Source organism: Selaginella moellendorffii, unplaced genomic scaffold (genome assembly GCF_000143415.4).
Source record: "Selaginella moellendorffii unplaced genomic scaffold, v1.0 SELMOscaffold_39, whole genome shotgun sequence".
Lineage (NCBI taxonomy): Eukaryota > Viridiplantae > Streptophyta > Lycopodiopsida > Selaginellales > Selaginellaceae > Selaginella > Selaginella moellendorffii.
The window spans coordinates 43,898-66,045 of record NW_003314300.1 but is presented as its reverse complement, the minus strand read 5'-3'; the positions used below and the strand labels follow the sequence as shown (position 1 = coordinate 66,045).

Genomic DNA, 22,148 nt, shown 5'->3' with positions numbered 1-22,148 from the left:
TTTCAGCTACTATCAATGATTGATGCTTGTGCTGGTATGACAAGCCAAGTCTCTTAGATTGTGGGAGATGCCAGCAAGCAAGAACACATTAATCTCCATGTATGGCTAGTGTGGAAGCTCCATATTAGTGTTCCAAGATTTGTGGATAGAACCATCATGATATTGTATCATGGATCTTGATCCTCTCTTACTATGCTCAAAATGGAAGGAGCAAGGAGTCTTTGGAGATGTTTTGGGAGATAAGGATAAATGGATTTTGTCAGCCAAACACCATCACCTTTAGCAAATGGCTGTATTTCATCTCAATAGTGTGCACTATTCCATCCCCTGTAGTAGAGATGATATTGTGCTGGGGCATATTCTCAAATCTAGAGCATGTCTATGAAGGTCTAAGATGTTATTGACTTTCACTTGACTTACGAAATGGGTTTGTGTTTTGGCTCTGGCAATGTCTGCTAAGTTTGGCAAGTTGATGGATTTTAATTTTTAGCTCAAAGTTTTATTCTTTTTTGTTTTCAATTCTTCAAAAGTGAAGTCTAGTTTATTTTTGGATCTTCTTACTATTCTGTTTAATCAATCACATAGATGTTAGATTTGGATTGTGCTATGATATTGTTTAGTCATCAATTATGCTTTGTAAGTAGCAATGTTTAGTTTTCTTAATAGTAGTGTTATTCCTATTTAATAATCCAATTAATCAACTGGAAGTTTATAATTATAAACACAAGATTAATCTTATTGAATATAAATGACTGGATGGTAAAAAAAGCTAGAATATACTAAGAAGTGTTTAGAAAAGTTTATAAATTAAAAAAAAATTAAATATAATACTTAAAAATTAATAAAAATGTTTATAAATTATAAATATAAGATTAATCTAAATGAATAACAACTGTTGGTCTTTAGATATCTAAGAATATTATAGGTATATCCACAACCATCCTATACAATAATTACTAAAATTAATTATTATTATAACTATTAAAGATTAACTATATAAAAGATAAATTATTTTTCTAAGCTGGAATTATAATTACAAAACACACTCATGGTCAAGATTCTATAATCAGGGAATCTTCACATAGTGTTTAAACATCCTTTTATGTTTAATATTATTGGTAAACAAGTAAATATGGTAACAGCATTTTAAAAACAACAACGACTCCTCTTCGTGCTGGGCTCTTCATTAAAACTGTCATCTTGCTCATTACTAGGTTTATAGACAAGATCAAAACACACAGCACCTAATAAACCTACAAATAAAACATAAAAAACTAATAATAAAAGCATTAAAATAACTTACCAAATGGACTCTGCACTGGATACCCATATAAACATTCATGAACCTCTGGCACAAGCACCACCATCCATTCAGATTTTTTGACTTTGGAAATCAAGTTACCCAATGCTTGATCGGTCATAAAGACCATGACGTAATTCTCACCTGAAAATACACACAATTGACCTCCCACAACTAGAAAATGAATACCTTCATTATTGTTTCTCAAGGTTTTCTTCCCAATTGGCTTGCTGTCCTTCATAAACATCCCTGTTATACAATACATTACATTGAGCTTTATAAACGTTTTTTATACCTGTTGCTCTCAATAAATAAAAAGAAGTCCTGCAGCTTGTTCTCAGCGTCCACGAGCTGCAGATGGATGAAGCTATCAGGTCCGTGGTTGCCAACACCAACCCAATAAAACTGCTGACTGTTGTCTCTTAGGAAGGCCTGAAATACGTCTGCTGTATGTATCTGATGAGGCTGATGTGTCGGACGTCCAAACTTTGCACCAGGTGGCAGCCAGAACTTCAAAGCTCGCATACTTGCAAGAATGTGGAAATTGGAGGGAAGAATTTCTTCAAGTCTAAACTCAAATACTGTTCCCTTTCCACTTTCTACCAAATGTGTACAGTTTTGCCGCTGCGATCAGGGCCTGCAGTGTATTGGGAGCAACAGAGGAAGCCAAGGATGTTGAAGGCAGGATGGTGAAGGCTGAGTCGCTGGGAACAGGCGCAGCTTTGCACTCTCAAGCATTCAAGAGTGGCTACGACACGGACGTCAGTGTGGCGAACGCATTGGTGGACATGTACGTCAAGTGTGGGAGTTTGGCCGAAGCTCGGAAAGTTTTTGATGGGATGACGCCTCAGGATCCCGTCTCTTGGAACGCTTTGATCCTGGGATATGTCACAAACGGGGAAGCGAACAGCAGCTGCGTTCCAACCTCTCGAACGTTATGTGCGGCACTCAAGGCTTGCAGCAGTCTAGCAGGGAAGACAGATGGGGGATGGAAGGCTCGTGAAAGTAGAGGAGGCACTCGAGAAAGCCGTGGGGATTCACGCTCGGGCGGCCAGCTTTGATCTCGACTCGGACACTTTTCTAGCCAGCGCGCTCGTCAGCTTCTACGCCAAGTGTGGAAGCATCCGGGACGCCTGGAAAGTGTTCCAAAGGTGCGCCTTCACGACGCAGTATCCTGGATTGTGATGATACTCGGGCTCGCCGAAAGTGGTCAGGGGGAGCTTTCCCTGCAACGCTTCCATCAAATGCGAGCACAGGGATACAGACCCGACGCGCCAACTTTCGTGGCTGCTCTCAAAGCTAGCAGCAGCGTGGGAGCCTTGGAGCCTCTGAAGGGAATTCACGCAGATATCTCCAGGTGTGGACTCAGGACGATCCCGTTGTAGCGAACGGCGTCGTCGATGGCTATGGCAAAGCCGGGGACGCAGCGAAGGCACAGCAGGTCTTCGAGTCCCTGGAGAAACCAGACGCGGTTGCCTGGACGTCCGTGATAGCAGCACACAGCCGCGACGGGGACACGCGAATGGTTTTCAAGCTCTTCGACGAGATGCAAGACGAAGGCTTCCAACCAGATGGGATCGCACTTCTTTGCGTCCTCACGGCGTGCAGCCATGGCGGGCTTGTCCGCCAAGCGAAGTGCTACTTCAAGGAGATGGAGGCGAAGTATGGAGTTTGTCCCGGGGCCGAGCACTACCAGTGCATGGTGGACGCTCTCGGCCGCGCAAACGAGCTGGAGGAAGCGGTGGAGATGGTGAAAGCCATGCCTTGCGAGGCGAGTGGTGTTGCTTGGAGAACGGTGCTGGGCGCTTGCAAGCAGTGGAAGAATGCGGCGGTCGGAAAGCTTGCTTTCTATCGGCTGGTTGAAGTGGAGGCGAGGCACGAGGCGGGGTATTTGTTTTGATGGAGGCGATCTACGCGAGCAGTGGCATGAGGGAGGAGCAAGCTCAAATCCAGGAGTTGAGAAGGAAGAACATATATCCAGCTCTAGATAGAGCAAAAAATTTAAGATTGGGGATGCCAGGAGTCGAACCCGGGAAATCTTTTCAGTATTGAAAATTTGAAAACCACTACATCCCCTTTAAAAACTTGTGGAAGAAGATCGCTTTAGGTTTGTTATATATGGCAACAAAGAGGCGCGAGAAATTTTAAAAAGATGCCAGAATTATGCTATTCTTGCACGTGGTCGTCTTCTATTTGCTGTTGGGCGAGCTGTGAAGGTTTAAGCTCGTAGAGGGAAGAAGAGCCCCTTGCTTGCTAGGTTATCGCATTCTCTGTAAGCGCTCTTCGCCTCCGACAGCTAGGCCGTCGAAATCCATCGCCTTTGTGAGCGCCCGGGCCAATCCGGCTTCCGGCCGCCAGCAGGTACTGTGGTCGCGCTCGATCGATCCTTTCTCCGATGTCAAGCATTTCTAATCTTTCTGCTGCTGGCGCCAATGCAAAGATTTCGAGCGTGCGATGGAGCCTGGCAGTGGAGGTCACGAAGAAATTCTAAAAATCTCGGAAAAGGTACTGTTCTACGTTGTAATCCCTTTGCCGGCAGCACTGTAGTGGATCTGTTCCACAGAACGATGAGCCTCGACTACCCGCGCAACCTCTAGACGAGTTTCCGGTACAATGCAGATTTCTTTCCTAGGATTTGTCTCGAAATCTGGCAATAATCTTTCATGCAGGGAAATGAGAACCCAGCGCTCGAGCAACCGGTATGCTTTCAAAGATTTGACTCGATCTTCTCTTTAAGAGTCGTTAAAAGTTCCTTCTACAGAATTCCAGGCCCCGCGAGCTCACGACAAATTGGTACAAGCGTTGTTCTTGCAAAAAAATGAGTCCGAGCGATATGTGTTTTGTAGCAAGGATTGGCGAGTCTATGTTGCTGGGCGTTATCATCTCTGGTAACCTTGTGTGCTTCTGCGTGCTCTCGACAGTCCAAGGAAAAGGTTCGTTCACAGCTTTGGCTTACTTTGCTGATAGAAAGTTTTCTAATGCAGAATCTCCAAGACGACCAAGCTGACATTGAGGATGACGACGACGCACTTGAACTGGTATGCTATTTTCCTAGTCCGGATCTTTGCCTGCATTTAAGCTTTGAAATCGTGCTCAGGATATGCAGCCTCTCCGCATCGTGTCATGTTCGTTCATCCAGAAACTGGTCAACAGCACGGAGTGCACCGATGTGCCCATCTCGCTCAAGCGGAATCATTTCCTCACGGTGCAGAATCGCGGGACATACGCTCCCTACACCCGGTTTGCGGAAGCATATGAATGGTTGCGAATGTATCGTCCCGATCTCGGTAAGAGCTCACTGTTTCTTATGGAATTCTTTTCAGCTTGAGCATGATCACCAGGTAACATCAGTGACGAATTCGAACCAGCTGACGACCCAGCGGTGTGGAAGTTCCTGTGGCACGGCACCGAAACGAGGAACGTTGCTTCGATCATGGCGAACGGAATGCAGTCAACGCCCAGTTATGCGAGGCTCCACACTAGCAATGACTCCAAGGACCACACGCTTGTGCTGTGTGCTACACTCTTCGCGCATAAGGTGGACGATGATCGTTTCACGGTGGACAGCGAGCGCCCATATCTCGTTCTTCCGCTAGCGGAGTGGCATCTTCGCCGCCAAGAGCTCCAGCCCGGCCAAATGTGCTAGCGGGAGAAAACATTAGAAAGAAGACAGACAAAGAAAAAAAGACAAGACCGATAGCCCAGAGAGAATTTTCTTTTCCTCGCTACTTCACCGGATTTCCGCGAACAAGCGCCATAAAAAAATCACTGTTGCAGAAGAAAGCTTTACTAACGAATCGCGGATGCCGACAACGATTCTTTGACCAATAAAAGTCAATGTAAGTCAACGGCTCTTTCTCGGGCTTGCTTATTCAGGAGTAATAAGTAATTTCCCCTTTTCGTCTCGACTCTGGCCGAGCTAGGGACCTGAGAGAAATGCGATGGAACGTGACAAGATCGGGCCATGGAGCAAGATCATTCTCATGCCAAGGTTGGTTTGTCAACTTTGGGTTGGGTCTTTTTCTTTTGCTATTCCATCACCTTTCCTGATTGAAAGAAGAAAGAAAGATTGGTGTAAGGCTAGCCTGCGGTTTTAATGTACACAAAGCCTTAAAAAAAAGATCAAGTTTGATTTATCAGTGTGCAAGCTTTTTCTGAATGGCTCAGAACCAAGTTAAAAATCCAGCGTTTGCATGCAGCATTATGGCCATAAAAGATAAACCACATTTTTGTCCAATGATCATATGCCAAAAATAATTTTTTAAAAAGAATTCTAAATTTATATTTAACTAGTGATTTTGTATTATACTCCACAATAAACTATTTGAGTAAACATGTAGTTTAATCTCTTTAAATAACAAAATAACTTTAAAGTAACCATATTATAATATTTAGGATGAGATCAATGTGATAAATCTCAAATGGTAGCTCTTAGGAGTTAATGGGTCAATAAGACAAATCTCAACTTTGATGGTTTTATTAGCTGTCATAAAGCTCAACTCATTGTACAAGGCTACGAACAAACAATATGGTGTGGATTATCTTAATGGGAACCATGAGAAAGAATCCAAAAGGCAAAGTTAGGCCAAGAACACTAATGTGTTAGGGGCTAATAAATTGTGGGAAAGACAAAGTGTTTCCAAGGATGGATTCCTAATTGCTACTTGTGAAGATGATAAGTGTTAAAATTTTGTTTAGAATCACTTTATAAAAAATATACATACATGATAGACATGATTTCTTTGTCCATTGCTTGCTTCCATTGAAACAGACAAGGATTGGAGAATTTTCAATAGGTTATGAATGAAATACTTCAGTATATCAAATTTCCAGATATAATTAAGTGTTGTTCTTAATGCCAAAATATGAGGAGCAAAGCAACCTATTGGCAAGTCTGTGTTGCTTTATCATCTCTGGTACAACCTTTAGCTTACATTGCTGATAGAAAGTTTACAGACTCTACAAAACAAAAGCTTATGAAGCTGACACATTTGAATTGGTATGGTATTTTCTTAGTATGTCTCCTTCATTTCCAGCTCAGGAAATGCCTCTAAGTCTTCTGTACATCATGCTTTCTCATTTTTCCAGAACAACATGATATGCATGGCTTGCTCAAGAAGAATCCTTTGCTCACAGTGCAAATGCATCTGGTTTGCATATGAATCGATGTGAAAGGATCATCCCAATCTCAGTAAGAGAAGTCAATGCTTCTCATGAATTACAAGGGAGCTCTCAAAGTTTCTAGGCTCATAATATCAAGCTCAATGATTTTGGCTATTATCAATTATTGATACTTGTGTTGTTAAAGGGATTTGCTACAAGCCAAGTCTCTTAGATTGTGAGAGATGCTAGCAAGCAAGAACACCATAGAAACCCATTAATCTCCATATATGTCCAGTATAGAGACTCCATACTAGTGTTCCAAGATCCATGGGTGAAGCCATCATAATATTATATCCTAGAACTTGATCCTCTCTTACTATGCTCAGAATGAAAAGAGTAAAGTGTCTTTGGAAATGTTTTGGGAGATAAGGTTAAATGGATTTTGTTAGCCAAATGTAAATAACTAAAGGGAATGATTTGAAATACGATCCATAATAAGGGTTTAAATATAAAAGTAAAAGATCCATGAATAAGAGTGCACCCTTTTTTCAAATCAGTTAAGGGTCTTGGGATATTTGGGGTTAAATATCTTTAGGTTTGAATAATATTAGGTTGGGTGATTTCTTAGGAAGTTTAAATTTAGGAGTTTACATTTGGTATAAAAAAAGGGTCTTGAGTCTGACTCTATTGGTTAGGTAAGGGAATCACATTATATGTTGATTTGACATTTAGCAAACCTAAGGGGTAGGGTGTCAAGAGAGTGGGGCTCTTAGAAGAGTTGTGGCTTTTAGCTTCCAAAACAACCAAAAGGAACAACTCGAAAGAAGTTCCATAAAGGTTCAAATATAAAGAGAAAGGGCCCATGAATAAAAATGCACCTTCTTTTTCAATCAATTAAGAGTCTTGGGATACTTGGGGTTAAATATCCTTGAGTTTGAATAGTACTAGGCTGGATGACCTCCCGGGCAGTCCAAATTTAAGAGTTTACACCAAACACCATCACCTTTAGCACTTTATATCTCAAGTGGCTATATTTCATCTCAATAGGGTGCATTATTCCATGAGACTAACATATTCTTCGCTTGCATTTAAAGCTCTAGGCGTTCCATTCCATTCTTTAGTGTCCTTTTCTCTTCCCATTCACCACACGTGAACATGGTACCCTAACCCTAAGTTTAGCAAGTTTTTGGCTAATATAAATTAACTACAGGTGATTCTGTTTAATCAATCACATAAATATGTCAGATTTGGATTGTGCTATGGATATTGTTCAGTTGTCAATTACGTTTTGCATGCAGCAACACTTAGTTTTCTTAATAGTAGTGTTATTCTTATTTATTAATCCAATTAATCAAATGGAAGTTTATAATTATAAACATATTTATAATTTACACAAGATTAATGTTATCAAATATCAATGATTAGATGGTAGAACAAACTAGAATATACTAGGAAGTGTTTAGGAAAGTTTATAAATTAAAAAAGAGAAAACTAATAATTACTGGAACTAATTATTATTATAGCGATAAAAAAAATTTAAGCTGGAATTGTAATTACAAAACACAAGAGTAGTGTTTAACAATGTCAAAACATCCTTTTATGTTTAATATTATTGGTCAACGAGTAAATATGGAAACAGCATTTTAAAAACACCAACGACTCCTCTTAGTGCTGGGCTCTTCATCAAAACTGTCATCTTGCTCATTACTAGGTTTGTACATGAGATCAAAACACACAGCACCTAATAAACCTACAAATAAAACATAAAAAACTAATAATAAAAGCATTAAAATAACTTACCAAATGGACTTTGCATTGGATACCCATATAAACATTGATGAACCTTTGGCACAAGCACCACCATCCTTTCAGATTTTTTGACTTTGGAAATCAAGTTACCCAATGCTCGGTCATAAAGACCATGGCGTAATTCTCACCTGAAAAGACACACAATTAACCTCCCACAACTAGAAAATAAATACCTTCATTCATCCATTGCTTTATTGTCCATATTTTTTTCTCAAAGTTTTCTTCCCAATTGGCTTGCTGCCCTTCATAAACATCCCTATTACAGTACATTATAGTGAGCTTTATAAAGATTTTTTATACCTGTGTTTGCTCTCAATAAATAAAAAGAAGTCTTGCAGCATGTCCTCAGCATCCACCAGCTGTAGATGGATGAAGCTATCAGGTCCGTGGTTGCCAACACCAACCCAATAAAACTGCTGACTGTTGTCTCTTAGGAAGGCCTGAAATACATCTGCTGTATGTATCTGATGAGGCTGATGTGTCAGATGTCCAAACTTTGCACCAGCTGGCAGCTGGAACTTCAAAGCTTGCATAGTTGCAGGAATGCAGAAATTGGAGGGAAGAATTTCTTCAAGTCTAAACTCAAATACTGTTCCCTTCCCCTCACAATCATGAAAAAGCCACAACATATAGATCATCAACACAATGGACATCAGATCAGATACCTCCTTGTTTTTGGGATTAGAGATTAGTTTAGGTAGACACAAATCCTGGAGCTCCGCCACATGTAGGTTCTCGACAAGATGGTAAATGAGGAGTGGAGAGAACATGATGGAGAAAGCAGCATCTTCATCTCTTGATAATTTAATCTTCTCGTTAGATGGCAGCTCCTGTAATTGACAACCATAAGTTCTGACATAAACTCTGAAATATCAAAATAGTACCTCGTTGTGTAAGAGTCCAACTAAACCGCAAGACTCTAAAGACCCCCAGTTATCTTTATATCTGCTACCTGGCCAGACTAGTTCTTCCCGACGGATCAGGGTCCCCAGCAGCGCAACATAAAAAGCTCGTAACACCAACAAATACTTCTCGTCCTTAAGGTACTGATAATAAAAACCACGTTTGATATTACCCCAGGCAGTCGTTATTGTGTTACGGAGATCGATTTGAGTGAGATCTTGATTCACCTGTAACAAACATAGAAATTTTCTCGTCACATCAAGATAAAAGACAAGGAAACCTTTTCATAGAACTTCGAAGCATCCAAATAAAGGTGGTCAGGCATCAACCCTCTCAAAAGGTGATCAAGCATGCGAGGATTCCCTCCTGATAACTTTATCAGGTTCCTTAGTCCGTCCTTGAGCTCAAATGGTTTCTCCATGTCCAGAGTATTTCCTAGTCTTGTAAGGAAGATTTTTGTAACTCTGACCACCTCGTGCTCTTTCAAAGGCCTGATAGGTATAAAAATACTTAGAGCCTTCTCCGTTGATGTGTAGCGCATTGTGGCCCCGGCAAAGTCGGTCGTTGCTGCTGTAAGTATAGGAAACGTCAGGCCACCTCGGTTATCTTTGATATGTTGAACGTAGGCCGAGAAAGCATCATGAATCCAGGACAATGCGGGTGGGCAGCCGGGCTCAGGTTGGGCCTTGTTGACGTCATCAAAAAACCAAGATAGGAAAATTCGCTTATCCGCAGGAACCTTAAGACCAGTTCGAATGAAGTCGATCACATTTCCCAAAGTCAGCACATTCCTCAGGCCTGGAAATTTGTCATCCAACTGCCTGAGAAAGCGGCCATAACTAGTAGTGTTCATTGGACAAAGAGCTGCATGAAAGCACCGAAGGGCCAAAACCTGTTCTGGTGCCAGGCCGTCCTCCAGGAAAGTTACATCCCCTGCCCTCGTAGTTTCAACCGAATGATACATTGTAAGATCTTTGCCGGTCTCCAACACGTTGTTCACCATTTCTTTGAACTGCTTCACAAGCCCTTTGTGGCCTAGCTGATCCTCTACAAGGCCATCTATATCCCCTGTTTTTGTGTCCCTCTCCCACGCTTCTCTGAGAAGAGCTGAGAGGCATGTCCCGACAGTTGTTTTACCTGCGCCAGGAAATCCGATGAGCATCAACAAGAAATCTTTTCGTTCAATATCCGAGGTATTGGCCGTCGTGTTCATGAAAGTTCCAAACACCCGTGCAGCGGCTGCCATGAGATGCTGAATCGTCTCCTCCCTTCCGACCAAAGTAAAATAATCTCCCAAGTCCGTACGTAAACACGGCTGCCCACCGTTGTCCAGAAGAGGCAACTTGCAGGTTGGCACCCTCGTCTCAGGCATCCGGTGAAAACACCTTGCGTCCTCCAGTTTTTCTCCGTATACATCCAGCAACTTCGACACTACTACAACACAAACCGATCCAAAACGAACTAGCAAGCCAGACAGTCGCCAGACAGACAAGAGCAAGTGCTTACCTGCCGCAGTTTGAAGTGCCATCGCCAGGGTCGCTGAAACAGAAATATGAACTTGTCAAGCCACAAAACAGCCAGACAATCCTAGAGGCAAAAAGCAGCCAGCCCACAAAGGTCAACCACTTACTCTTAATATCCCACGGCTTTACATCCTGCAGCTGCTCCTCTTCGTTTCGCAGGCGCTTCTTTTCCTCCCGCAGCTGCTTCTTTTCCTCCCACAGCCGCTTCCTCTTCTCGGTATCTTTTTCCTTTTCGATTTGTTTCTGGACTGCTTCGATTTTCTCCTCGACGCTCGCAATCGCCATGCCGGATGCCATGCCTACCAAAAACCCTAATTGGCTCCTTGGAAAGTCATTTTTGTGACCTTAGCAATAATTAGTTCTTGAAATAAATTGTCCTCTTTGAAACTAAACAGATCTAATAACATCTCTTTATACCTTTTCTCTAAGGATTCTGAGTCATATTCAACAATTTTGAAAACTTGATTTATAATGAAGTACCAAGCCAATCAACCTGAACCATGTAATTGGATCAAGTGATTTATACTTTTGTAATGCTATTGTCAGAGGCCAAAGATTTAAGAATTTTTTAAATAAATGTTAGGGATATTTGTTGATCGCAAACAAGCTGAGAAATTTAACTTTGTAAAAGAAATAAAAGAAGAAACTTTCCAGATAATAGATAAAAAATAGAGTGCAAGCATGGGAGTTGAATTCAACAAGCACTATTATAAGCACAAAGCCATGAACACTTGAAGATAATAAAATATTTATTTCCTATTGAATGCTTAGCTAAAAGATGTGAACCTTATGTTGATCAAATAGAAGCTCCAGAGCACACTAGCTTATCTTGTTCTCTTGAAATTGACATATTTACCAAGTTATCTAACATTTGCAATTAGTCCACAAAGTTTAGCAATTACTCTGTGATTTTGTGGATGGATGGATGGTGTTACAAAAAGGTTACTATTCCTACCTAACCTTATAAGTGTCCCTCAATTTTATTTATTTCAAGTGAACCAAATGGATTCACACCTCTTAGTGATAGTGAATGCAAATTTGCCCCACACTAAATATCAATATGGGACATATAGAGCATTCAGAATATTTTGATTTCTAGAATATTCTTTTTTCTTTATATAAAAGCTTTGCAAGTGAGCAAGGGCAAAAGAAAGGCAATTGGAAAGAGCTTGAGTTTGTGATTGAGGCATGAAAAACTTATGTTAGAGAGATAGAGACCCTCATCTCCTAACAAATGGTGAACCTAACATAACAAACTAGTGTAGCTTTTTTTTTGGACATTGATATAAATTACTTGATGGGTAAAGAGATTTTTTGGGGTTCTAGTGGCTAATTCATGTTTGAGGGATCATTGAGATTAATAAGAGCTCCCTCTTGCACAAATTTGAAGCACAAAATTATAAATCTAAAGCTTTTTTTTATTTCACTCAGTTTCAAAAAAAGTTATGGTGATAGAAGCATTCATTTTGATTGTGCCTTATTTAGTTTGAAGTGGTTTCTAAGAATCAAACCGCATATAAACATTTTTCTTTTGTATTCTCCTCTATCTTCACCACTTATTTTTGGAGGTTTAAGTTTAAGATTTTGGTACAGATTTGAAGAATTGCTTGTATGGGTATTTAGATTTGGTCATAAAGATTCCAAAGAGTGCTTTTTTGATGAGCAGAGTGTAAAAAGTTGAAAGATCTTTCACTTTTTTTCACTCTTTTCTCTTTTATTTTCACAATTGAGTTTTATAGCTTTAAAAGTGAAATTTCTTAAGCATTCTTTGAAAACTTTTTGTGAGTCTTGTTAGCATTCATAGGAGTCCTTTCTTGCAAGGGAATTCACATAGAATTGTGTGTTTTGGTGTTATTTATGTCATACACTCCACAACTACAAATTTGAGGGGTTTGTTCTTTTTTGTTTCATCACCATTTCCATCTTTCTTGAGCATCTTAGATAGATATCCTCCAAAACTTTCTACCATATGCTTGCATATGAGATTTGACGCCAATTTAAGGAGTTTGGCTTGTGTTTATCTATTTTAAGTATATAAAGTGGTTTTGGCCATTTTCACTCTTTTTCACAGATGTCTCTTTTTGTGGTCATAGTTGGGCTTTCTGACGCATTCATACTCAAATTTTTTGGTGCTCTAGAGCTTGAGATATTCATGTTTTTATCTCTACAAGCTTGTGGACATAAGCACCGCTTTGGGCCTTTCAAACATCTTTCAATTTATGTGAATCTCTTCTCCTTAGTCTATAAGATTGTTCTAGTGGAGCTCCAAGTACCATCACTTGCACTATCTTTGTGCCATGCTATAGACTTCCAACTTTCCAACACAGCCAAGCTTCATGCTTATGACATGGAGATCCTTGCCATTGACAAGCAGTGTAGGGCTGTAGTTAAGCATCTTTTTGCTACAAAGCACAAGCTCATGGTGACCATTAACTCCAAAGTTTCTAGTTCAATCTTCTTTTCTCCTGGGAAGCTCATTTTTCTCGAAGAGTTCACTCCCTCCTCTAAGTTCTTTCCATGGTGGCTTGGCCTCTACTTCATCCAATGCCAGGTGGAGGGTGGTTCTTACATGCTCACAGATGAGACTAGTTGTGAGCTTCCATATGCTCACAATTATCACCACCTCAAAGCAATTGTGTGGAAATTTCTTTCCTTTTTCTTTCTTTTTCCTTTTCTCCACTTTTTTCACCTCTCCTCTTTTATTTTCAAGCTTTGCTACCTTAGACTATGAGTTCCAGATTGGGTTTTAGCCATGAGGTTGCATCAACTCATTTTGTATGTGAGCTCTACAGTTTCTTGGTGAGTCCTCACCTGTTTTTGGGATCCATCACCTTTGCTTCATTTAACTATTCATCACCACAACCACTCAAAATTGAGTGAAAACAACTGAAACCACTCTTTGTACTCAAATAAATGAGTATAAGTGGTGAATTGCTCCAAAATCCACAAACTTGCATCAAATCTTGCATGCAAACAAATGGTAGAAAGCTTTAGAAAATATCCTTGCAATACACTTAAAAACAAATGATGAAACTTTTTATAAGTGTATAATATATAAGATAAGCAGCACCAAAACTCACAATTCTTTATGAATTCCTTTGCAAATAAGGAGGACTCCTATGAAAGCTAGGAAGCAAAGGAAAGACCCACAAAAGAAATTTCAAAGAATACTCAGAAACTTTCACTTTCAAAACTCTAGAACTGAATCATGAAAAAAGGTGAAAGATCTCTCAACTTCTTTCATCAAAAAGCATTCTTCAGAATCCTCATGACCAAATCTAAACACCTACACAAGCAATTCTTCAAATCCATGCCAAAATCTTAAACCTCCAAATTTAATTGGTGAAAATAGAGGAGAATGCAAAAGAAAAATGTTTGTATGCAACTTGATTCTTTACGAAATCAGCTCATTTTAAATAGGAGGAGAAGCCACTTTGACCCAAATAAAGTGCAATCAAAATGGATGCTTTTATCACCATAAATCTCTTTAAAACTGAGCGAAATATAATAAGAACACTAGATGTATGATCCTAAGAGTTTCTACAAAGTTAGATGAATCCACATTGTAGCCACCTTTAAAGTAAGGTTGTAGGGTTGTGATTACGTAAAGGGGAGGTCCCCAGTTACAATATTTAAGGATCGATGACTTGCTGTGACAAGTAAGTTGAGTGTCTCTCTAGCTGTAGCACAAGTTGCTAGCTAGGCTCCTAGAAACTAACTACTTGAAACTGGTGTAGTGGAAACCTGAGTAGGAGAACTCATATTGAGATAAAGGTGGGCGACACCCTGGTGTCCAAGTATGGCCCCTCTCATGTTGTACATGCGTGTGTTTGCTTGGTAGATGGGACGAAGGAAAGGTAAGACACTTTGTTTGGAAATGCAACTTGTGTGGCATGGAAGTCATGGCAGACCCAATGGCAACTTGGGTGTGGTCCAAAGGAGGACACACTATGGAAGTTTAACTTTCATTGATCTCAATAGGGAAAAATAGTTTAGTCTTGTAAAGTTTGGTTGGCTTCATCCAAAGTTGGTTTTGTAGAGACTCAAACTGAGTGGAAGGGTGGTGTTGTCACATTAAACTTTCTCAACTTTTGCTCAAGCTTGCAAGAGCTAGCAAATACAAGTTTAGAAGTCGGAGTAGTTAGAGTCGACACAGTTATTACTTACAAGATTATTCACTTCAGTTTGCACATTATTCTTTGATCGCTCCATTCTTTTCTAAGCTTTTTCTATTTCATGTAAGGTAGGGTTCCTATTAAGGGCCAATTATGTACCAATTAGATCTTTTTCCATTTCTAGTTGTAATGGAATCACTCAAGTCTCAATGGGACTTATCACTAGATCTCGAGGTACCTATTCTTGTCCAATGATCTCTCTCTTAGTTGCTTAGAGCTAGTGTAGTTGTGTCAGACTAAGACTTAAGGTTGGCTAGTAACCTCCGCATGGCCTTAAGACTTGGCAAGATTTGGCCAAGTCAGAACAAGGCATTTGCTACGAGGGCATTTGCTGAAGAGGTCTTAAACCATGAGTGCATGAGCCTTTGGCATGACTCGAACCTTGAACCGGGATTTATTCTATAATTTAGGGCATGTAAGTGCTTATAGAATAAATCCCGGAGGAGCAAGAAATGCTCTTGGTCACTTTCTTGTAGAATGTAATGATGGAGTTCTCCACGAACAAAAGAAAGCTTTTGATGCTGTGGTTGAATTGAAGACCAGGGTAAATACTGGTACTAATTAAGGGCTTTCTGGAGGCACACAATGTGTGACAAGCTCAGTAGACTTGCATTGGATCAATCGAAGCTGATAGTCGCCCTCACACACTTGCAAACCCAAACATGGGGATTAGGCTTGCTAATGCAACCCTAACAAAACACCCTGTCTTGAGGCGGAACCCTGACTTGATCATGGTATAGCATGGTTTACCATACTCAACTCAGTCACATGATCAATAGGAGTGATCCTGCCACTCTGTGATGGACTACAATCTTCAAGTGGGACTAGGATGGTTCCATCACAACCACCTGGTAAGTGGTTTTGTGGTTAGTGTATAGAATCTGATAAAAAAGGTCTAAGGTTCAAGTCATGCCAAAGGCTTGTGCACCCATGTGGTAATGTTCTTACTAAACAAACAAACTCAGTAGACTTGCATTTGATAGATCAAAGCTGAGAGTCACCCTCATACATTTGTAAACCCTAAACTCTAAAGCCCACTAGGGGGAAACTGTTCCATGCACCATCTCAGAGTCACCCTCACACACTTGTAAACCCTAAACTCTAAAGCCCACTAGATAAAAAAGTAAGAAGATTTTGTAAGATAACACACTTGTAAACCCTAAACTCTAAAGCCCACTAGATAAAAAAGCTTCTTCACCAAGAAGATTTTGTAAGATATTCATCATCTTTTGCTGCAATATCATTTTTATAACTTTTGATAGAGTGATATTTTCCTATTCAAAGTTCATATCAATATTTAAAATTTGTTTAGTGTAAATTACTTAGTCCTTAGTTAAATTTCTTGTTGATGCTGCACATTTCGATAGATATCTTCCTACTCAATATTCATATATATTAATATATAAAATATGCTAGTTTACCTCTATTATAGTCTCCAACTGAATTACTTACTCATGATAAACATTTTAATAAATATTTTCCTACTCAAAGTTTTATAAGTATTTCAAAATTTTAATTAATAAGTGAAATATCTATATCATAACTTCCAAATCAAGTGCTTCAAAATCTTGATGACAATAAAATAAGTCATCTAACTGAGTTTTTAAGATTGCATGTGATTGTGATGGTTGAACCTCATAATTAATTATAGTCCGGTTATTTTTTCTCCTTGTTTTAACATAATAATTTTTGCTTGATGCTTGCAAAAGTTTTCTTTAGTTGCACACAGATAATTACACCAAGTTAAAAAAGCCCAATCACTATGTCCTTCATCTCCGACAACAAAATACTATATAGCTGGATTTAAAGAGGATTGTACTAAAATTTGCAAGTATTGTCCTTATCAAATTTTATATGAAAGTCGTTAATATTTCTTGATTTAACAATCACACCATTGATTAGCTTTTTGTATGCATGGTTTCGAATAAAACCATGATATTTGCAATAACTAATAAACCAGTACATTCCATAAACCTTAGTAGTAAATTGATGAATTGCCTAATCCATCATTTAATTATGAGTATGTATTTTTTTCGGATGAGAGTATAGCTTTTATATTTGCATGGAATACCTCAATTGAATTATTTGTCTCCTTGGTAGCATAAGGGAAATTTTGAGTAGCAACAACCCACATATCTATCAAATATAAATTAAAATAAATTATTAAAATCAAAATATTAATTCACTTATCAACTTTGTCCTTCCGTTCATCTTGAAAATACTTGATAAAAGCTACTTCTTTTTGAAAATCCATTTCAAAATATTCAATAAGTTGTTTAATCTCAGCTTGTATAATATTATCATTGTGAAAAGCTACGTGAATTAAATAATACATAATATCTCCAAGAAATTTTTATATTTCTATCCTAATATCCCAAGATTTCACCTTATGAATAATATATTTGAGCCAATTCTTCCATACATGCTAAATACATAATAGAATTTGACAATCAACTGTATCTCTATTAAAAAAAAGTTGTGATAATGATTGATGGTGTTAAAGTAGAGATTAATGCTATAAGGTCACTTCCCAAGATTCCCTAGTTTCATCATGTGATCCCACAAAACTCCTAGGACCTAGACCAATCTTTGAACTTACACCTGACGTAATTAATTTGATATGATATAATTTAATCTAGCATGTGTTCTAAAACTCATTTTTAAAGAGCTATTATCCAATTCTTTATATGTTTTCCTTTCTCACTAAAAGTTAAAACTTATACAATTGAAATACCATTTCCATAATAACAAAAAACAAGCATAGTGTATAATGGGAACTGTAAACTATTAAATATTATTCACTTAAAAATAAATGAAAATTTTACCTTATAGCGATTAGTTGCAAAAGTTGTATCAAGACTCAACAAATTATTATTTGCAAAATCCACCATCTTTTGCAGTTGCCAAGTTGTGTGAATTTCTATGGTAAAACAGGAAAAATACTTTCTCAGGATTTGTGTTCTTCCAAATACATACACTCTATACATCATTCTTATGTAGTCAATAAATTGAAAGCAAATACTTTCTATACAAATTGTTGATATCTTACATAGTTAGAAAATTATCTTGACAAGGAGGTTCACGAGCTGATTTATTTCTCCCACAATTTGTATATGCTTATTATAAATCTGATTTGATATGAAATCTTGCTAGATCATATGAATCACCTAATGTCGAATATTTGCTAGAAGCTTCTAAAAAAATAATGACTTTCCTCCACTTAGTTCAAGTTGACCATGATAAGGAATCCCATTCTTATCACAATGCTCTCTATGATAATACATAATCTGCACATAATCAAGCCATTTGTAAAACTGTTTGACCAAAAAATTGCAAAGGCAACCTTGCTTGTTAGAACTTTGACTTGGTCTACTTCCAAGTCCTGACTTTGGTGTAGATTTAGCAATTGTAGAGGATGTTTCACAAGCATCTTGTTTTCCATATTCACACCAATATCTATGTCACTTGCATTCTCCCTTATCATTACTGCTTAATTTTGGGAGTTTAAACTTGAGATTTTGGCATGGATTTGAAGAATTGCTTAGTGTGTGTTTAGATTTGGTCATGAAGATTCTAAAAAGTCCTTTCTTGATGAATGGAGCAAAAAAAAGGCATTTAGGGAATATAAAAGAGCTTAAGTTTGTGATAAAGGCATGAAAAGTTTATGTCAAAGAAGTTGGGAGATATCACTCATCCTAACAAATGGTGAACCTAACATAACAAATTAGTCTAGCTTTTTTTGGAGTGGAGAGATTTCAATGTTTTAGTGTATATATTGTTAAAAAATTACCATGTCTACTGGTTCCACCATGGTGAGCTCCACCTCCAGGAGAATGTGAGCATAATAGCATACCCAATGTAGATACTACACAAAATACCTCCACTTGCTAGCACCCGATTCATCAAATCCCTTCCTCTTTGGCATCGCTCCGACTTCCAGTAGAACCCCAGCATAGAAAAGACCTGGCCATTGTATCTCTTGCCATAAAGCAATCTCAGCCGTGTTTGTGGTGACCAGTAACATTTTACAAAAATGATAATCAGTATTTTCAGAAAGCTAATTTCACGAGTGAGGCTACGTCTTTGGTATCTGATTTCATCTGTCATGCGAATTGCATCAGCCTGGAAACCAACGAACGAGGCAGAAAGCTTATCTGATCGAAGTGAGACTGCACAACTTTTCCAGGTCTTGAGGCTGAGCATCTCTATGACTTGCTTCTGCTAACGAGGCTTGGAGCCGAATGATAGAAGTGTAAGGGAACCACGTTGCTGACATTCTCTTCCGTCTCACAATGTCAGCTGGTCTCTGTTGTAAGCAAGCAAGAAGGCGAGATAAGTTTCGAGAATTCCACACATAACAAGCTATCGATCGAGCATAGAAGTCGAGTGAGCTTACGTGCTTAAGGTGCTTGATCGTCTTAGAGTCTGCTGGAATGACCTCCTAGTTGCCAAGCAGCATCACGACATTAGAAAATGGGCCGAAGCCTTGCAATGAACGGACAGCAGCTCGCAGCTCCTTGCCTTGAAGTGCACTGGGACCTTCAGCTCGCAGCTCCTCGCCTTGAAGTGCACTGGGACCTTCGGACTTGGGAGAGTAGTTTTGAGCGCTTGTTAATACAAGTCGAAAATAAACATTTATTAGGATGATCAGCTTAACAAACACAAACCGCGCTTTCAAGCAAGGAAAAGATTTAGCACCGGAAGTGTAAACTAGGATCAGATTTCCATATAGTCCTCTTCTTTGTAGTCGTCTTCTTCTTCTTCTGTCTGTTCTGTTGGAAATACCAGCATCAACTTCCTAGAAGCTCTCCGATTTGATCTAATGACAACAGATGCTGTTGCACCCGACCAGCAGACCTGGTAGGCAGCATCATCTGCGCCACTAACTGCCTCGAGGCGCAGCATGTTCAAAACCAAAGGATTAGAAAACTCCTTGTCTGGCAAAAGCCGCTGCAAATAAAAACTACTCACTGAAACACACTTTATGAATGAATGAATGCTTACCTCGTTCACAAAAAGCGTCAGCTCTCGTCCAGCTAGTTTACCAGCCGTGCACTGGATAGTCAAAACAGTTTTCTCCACGGAATCACTGCCTTCTTTGGTGCGAACAGCTTCAATCCATGCGCCAAAAACGGGAACCCCGTCCATTTCTTCCTCGTACTGGATGCTTCCCTTCCCTGATGAGTAAACTAGATTCAAAAGACCACGCAATTTAGGAGAGGGAAAAGTACCTTGGCGCATCAATACTCTTGCAAAGTCCGCCTCTTCTCTTTTAATGTCCCCAAACTTGCGTGCTCCAGTATCGACTGCACCGTCCATTCTTGCACAGACAATGTCGTGTATCTGTTGAAGGGACGGGTAGTCAAGCGTGTCGGGAACAGTATGGTCCATCTTGAGAGCAATGGTCATCTGGAAAGGCAGGAACGTCCTCTTTTTCATTACCCCTGCTGTCTCCCCTTGCTTGACCTTGGAAATGCTCCTCTGTGTACGTGCTCTCTTTCGTGCCGACCGGCGAGGAGCCGTTTCATTCGCTGGAGCGTCTTCCGGAGCGTCTTCCACCATGCACAGGCGTTGCGAATGCTTTGCATTGTCACCCTCCATCTTCACTAGAATAGCGTGCACTCGGTTCGGCTCCGGCACACCTTCCAGGCCCGACGGAATATCAGGGTGCTCGTTTCTGAACGCCATCAAAGAAGAGCACAAGGCATCGTAGTCACACTTCTTCATTGGTCTCTGCTTCGTGGCAATAGAGATCTGGAAAAGGACGAGTGGAGGATACACCGAGTCTATCACAGGGAATGACGTGCTGCTGGGTTGTAAGTAGTAGAGGCCAGGTATTTGCAGATCAAGACTGTTACCGGAGAAATACTTCACTTCCCGCTTCTCCAAATGAAGCTTTCTGGTCAGATCGTCAATGCTACAAAAGTCACCACCCATCGAGAGTCGATAATGAGCAACGCGTTCGAACAGAACTCCAGCTGCACTCCGCAATGAACGGTTCGCTGCCAAAAATAAAGTGGACGCGATCCAGTTCTTGATCTGACCATTGAAGCACGCGATTGCAAAACAATCCGCTGCCCACTCCGAAGCAAAGGAGAAATGGTCCACGCGGGTGAAGTCGAGAGTTGGCCAGGAAACGAAGATCTCGTGTGCCTTCAATAATGTCGCGTTCAGCACCCCGCCATCCACAACTTTCTCGACGGCCGTGAGTTTCTCGCTGAAGACCTTTATCAAAGGCGTGACGTAGTGCCTTATGATTGGCCCGGCAACGTAATACTTCGCCCAGAACTCCATGTATTCGCCTTCATTCTCGGGATCTGAAAAATAGACGGCCTGCAACTCGTCGACAGACCAAGGCGGCATGTAAAGCGTCGTGAACTTGCGTTCCTGCATAGTCTTTTCTGCTTGTATCCACTTATCTTTCTCGGGTGACGCGAACAAGACCGTGGTTCCGTTCCAAGCCCTGTGCCCAACAAATGCCTCATCAGTAAGAAGCCAAACCCCCGGGCGGTTGTAATCCGGTGAATCTTCCGCGTCGCAACTCCCATCCTGCTTGAAGACGAAAGTATTCACGGTGATTCCTACGAGGAGCTCTACTATGACGGCCGTCTCTCCATCGTCGAGGAGCCTCCTGAGAACGTACCACAGAAAACACGACTTGCCGATTCCGGGGTCCCCCGAGATGTGGATGTAGCGCTTGCCCACGCTCGCGAGCTCCCTGATGTCGGTGTAGACGTCGCTATAGCACTCACGAATCCACACTCTAATTGAACCAGCTCCCCACCTCCATTGTCGCCGCCATCGGGACCAAGTCGCGGCCCAGGACCATAAGGTTTGTTGACCTAATTCGGCCTATATACTCATGGATATGTGACAGGTACAACTCGCTTCAGTGACAGGTACTGTGACTTGCTTCAGCGGCTACTTTGGTTCGCTGCCACGATTGTCCCCAATCGTTGCCTTAAGCAAATCCATGTGCTAAAATTGCTGGGCATATATGTTGTTCCTTCCAAGCTAGACCAAGGTAAGGAGGTCAATTGAATTTTGCTCTGTTCACATGCGTACCTCTTTCAGCCAATGATGTAACTTTGAAGATCTGGCAAATTCATAGTTCAACATTAGATTTGGAGTACCAACAACTCGAACTGGTGGAAGATCGGTCACAAAGTCCATTGAGATGCAAGACCAGGGCATAGTTGGAGCTGGAAGTGGTTGAAGAAGACCATACAGATGGTGTTGAGGAATCTCGGACCAGGCGCAAATGTCGCAGGTGTGGATAAACTCTTCCATAGACTGACAAAGATGAGGCCACCGACCAATTCCACTGTTTTCGTA

The 22,148-nt window shown here is 40.3% G+C and overlaps 3 protein-coding genes across 3 annotated transcripts; 1 reads left to right on the top strand and 2 right to left on the bottom strand.

Moving 5' to 3' along the window:
• Positions 1-1,986: 1,986 nt before the first annotated feature.
• LOC112349446 (putative pentatricopeptide repeat-containing protein At1g68930) lies at positions 1,987-4,192 on the top strand. Its single transcript, XM_024683888.1, has 6 exons — positions 1,987-2,187; positions 2,273-2,451; positions 2,648-3,187; positions 3,517-3,661; positions 3,840-3,908; positions 4,070-4,192. The coding sequence occupies exons 1-6, from the start codon at positions 1,987-1,989 to the stop codon at positions 4,190-4,192; spliced, it is 1,257 nt and encodes a 418-aa protein (XP_024539656.1).
• A 4,144-nt stretch (positions 4,193-8,336) lies between these two features.
• On the bottom strand, positions 8,337-10,935 carry LOC112349445. The gene is made up of 6 exons (XM_024683887.1): positions 10,746-10,935; positions 10,622-10,654; positions 9,396-10,576; positions 9,097-9,342; positions 8,513-9,042; positions 8,337-8,340 (listed from the first exon to the last, which is right to left on the bottom strand). Exons 1-6 carry the CDS (start codon positions 10,933-10,935, stop codon positions 8,337-8,339), a joined length of 2,184 nt encoding a protein of 727 aa, XP_024539655.1.
• An 8,493-nt stretch (positions 10,936-19,428) lies between these two features.
• Positions 19,429-21,637, bottom strand: LOC112349439. Its single transcript, XM_024683865.1, has 3 exons — positions 20,045-21,637; positions 19,818-19,990; positions 19,429-19,763 (listed from the first exon to the last, which is right to left on the bottom strand). The coding sequence occupies exons 1-3, from the start codon at positions 21,204-21,206 to the stop codon at positions 19,530-19,532; spliced, it is 1,569 nt and encodes a 522-aa protein (XP_024539633.1). The 5' UTR covers positions 21,207-21,637; the 3' UTR covers positions 19,429-19,529.
• Between the last annotated feature and the right edge of the window lie 511 nt (positions 21,638-22,148).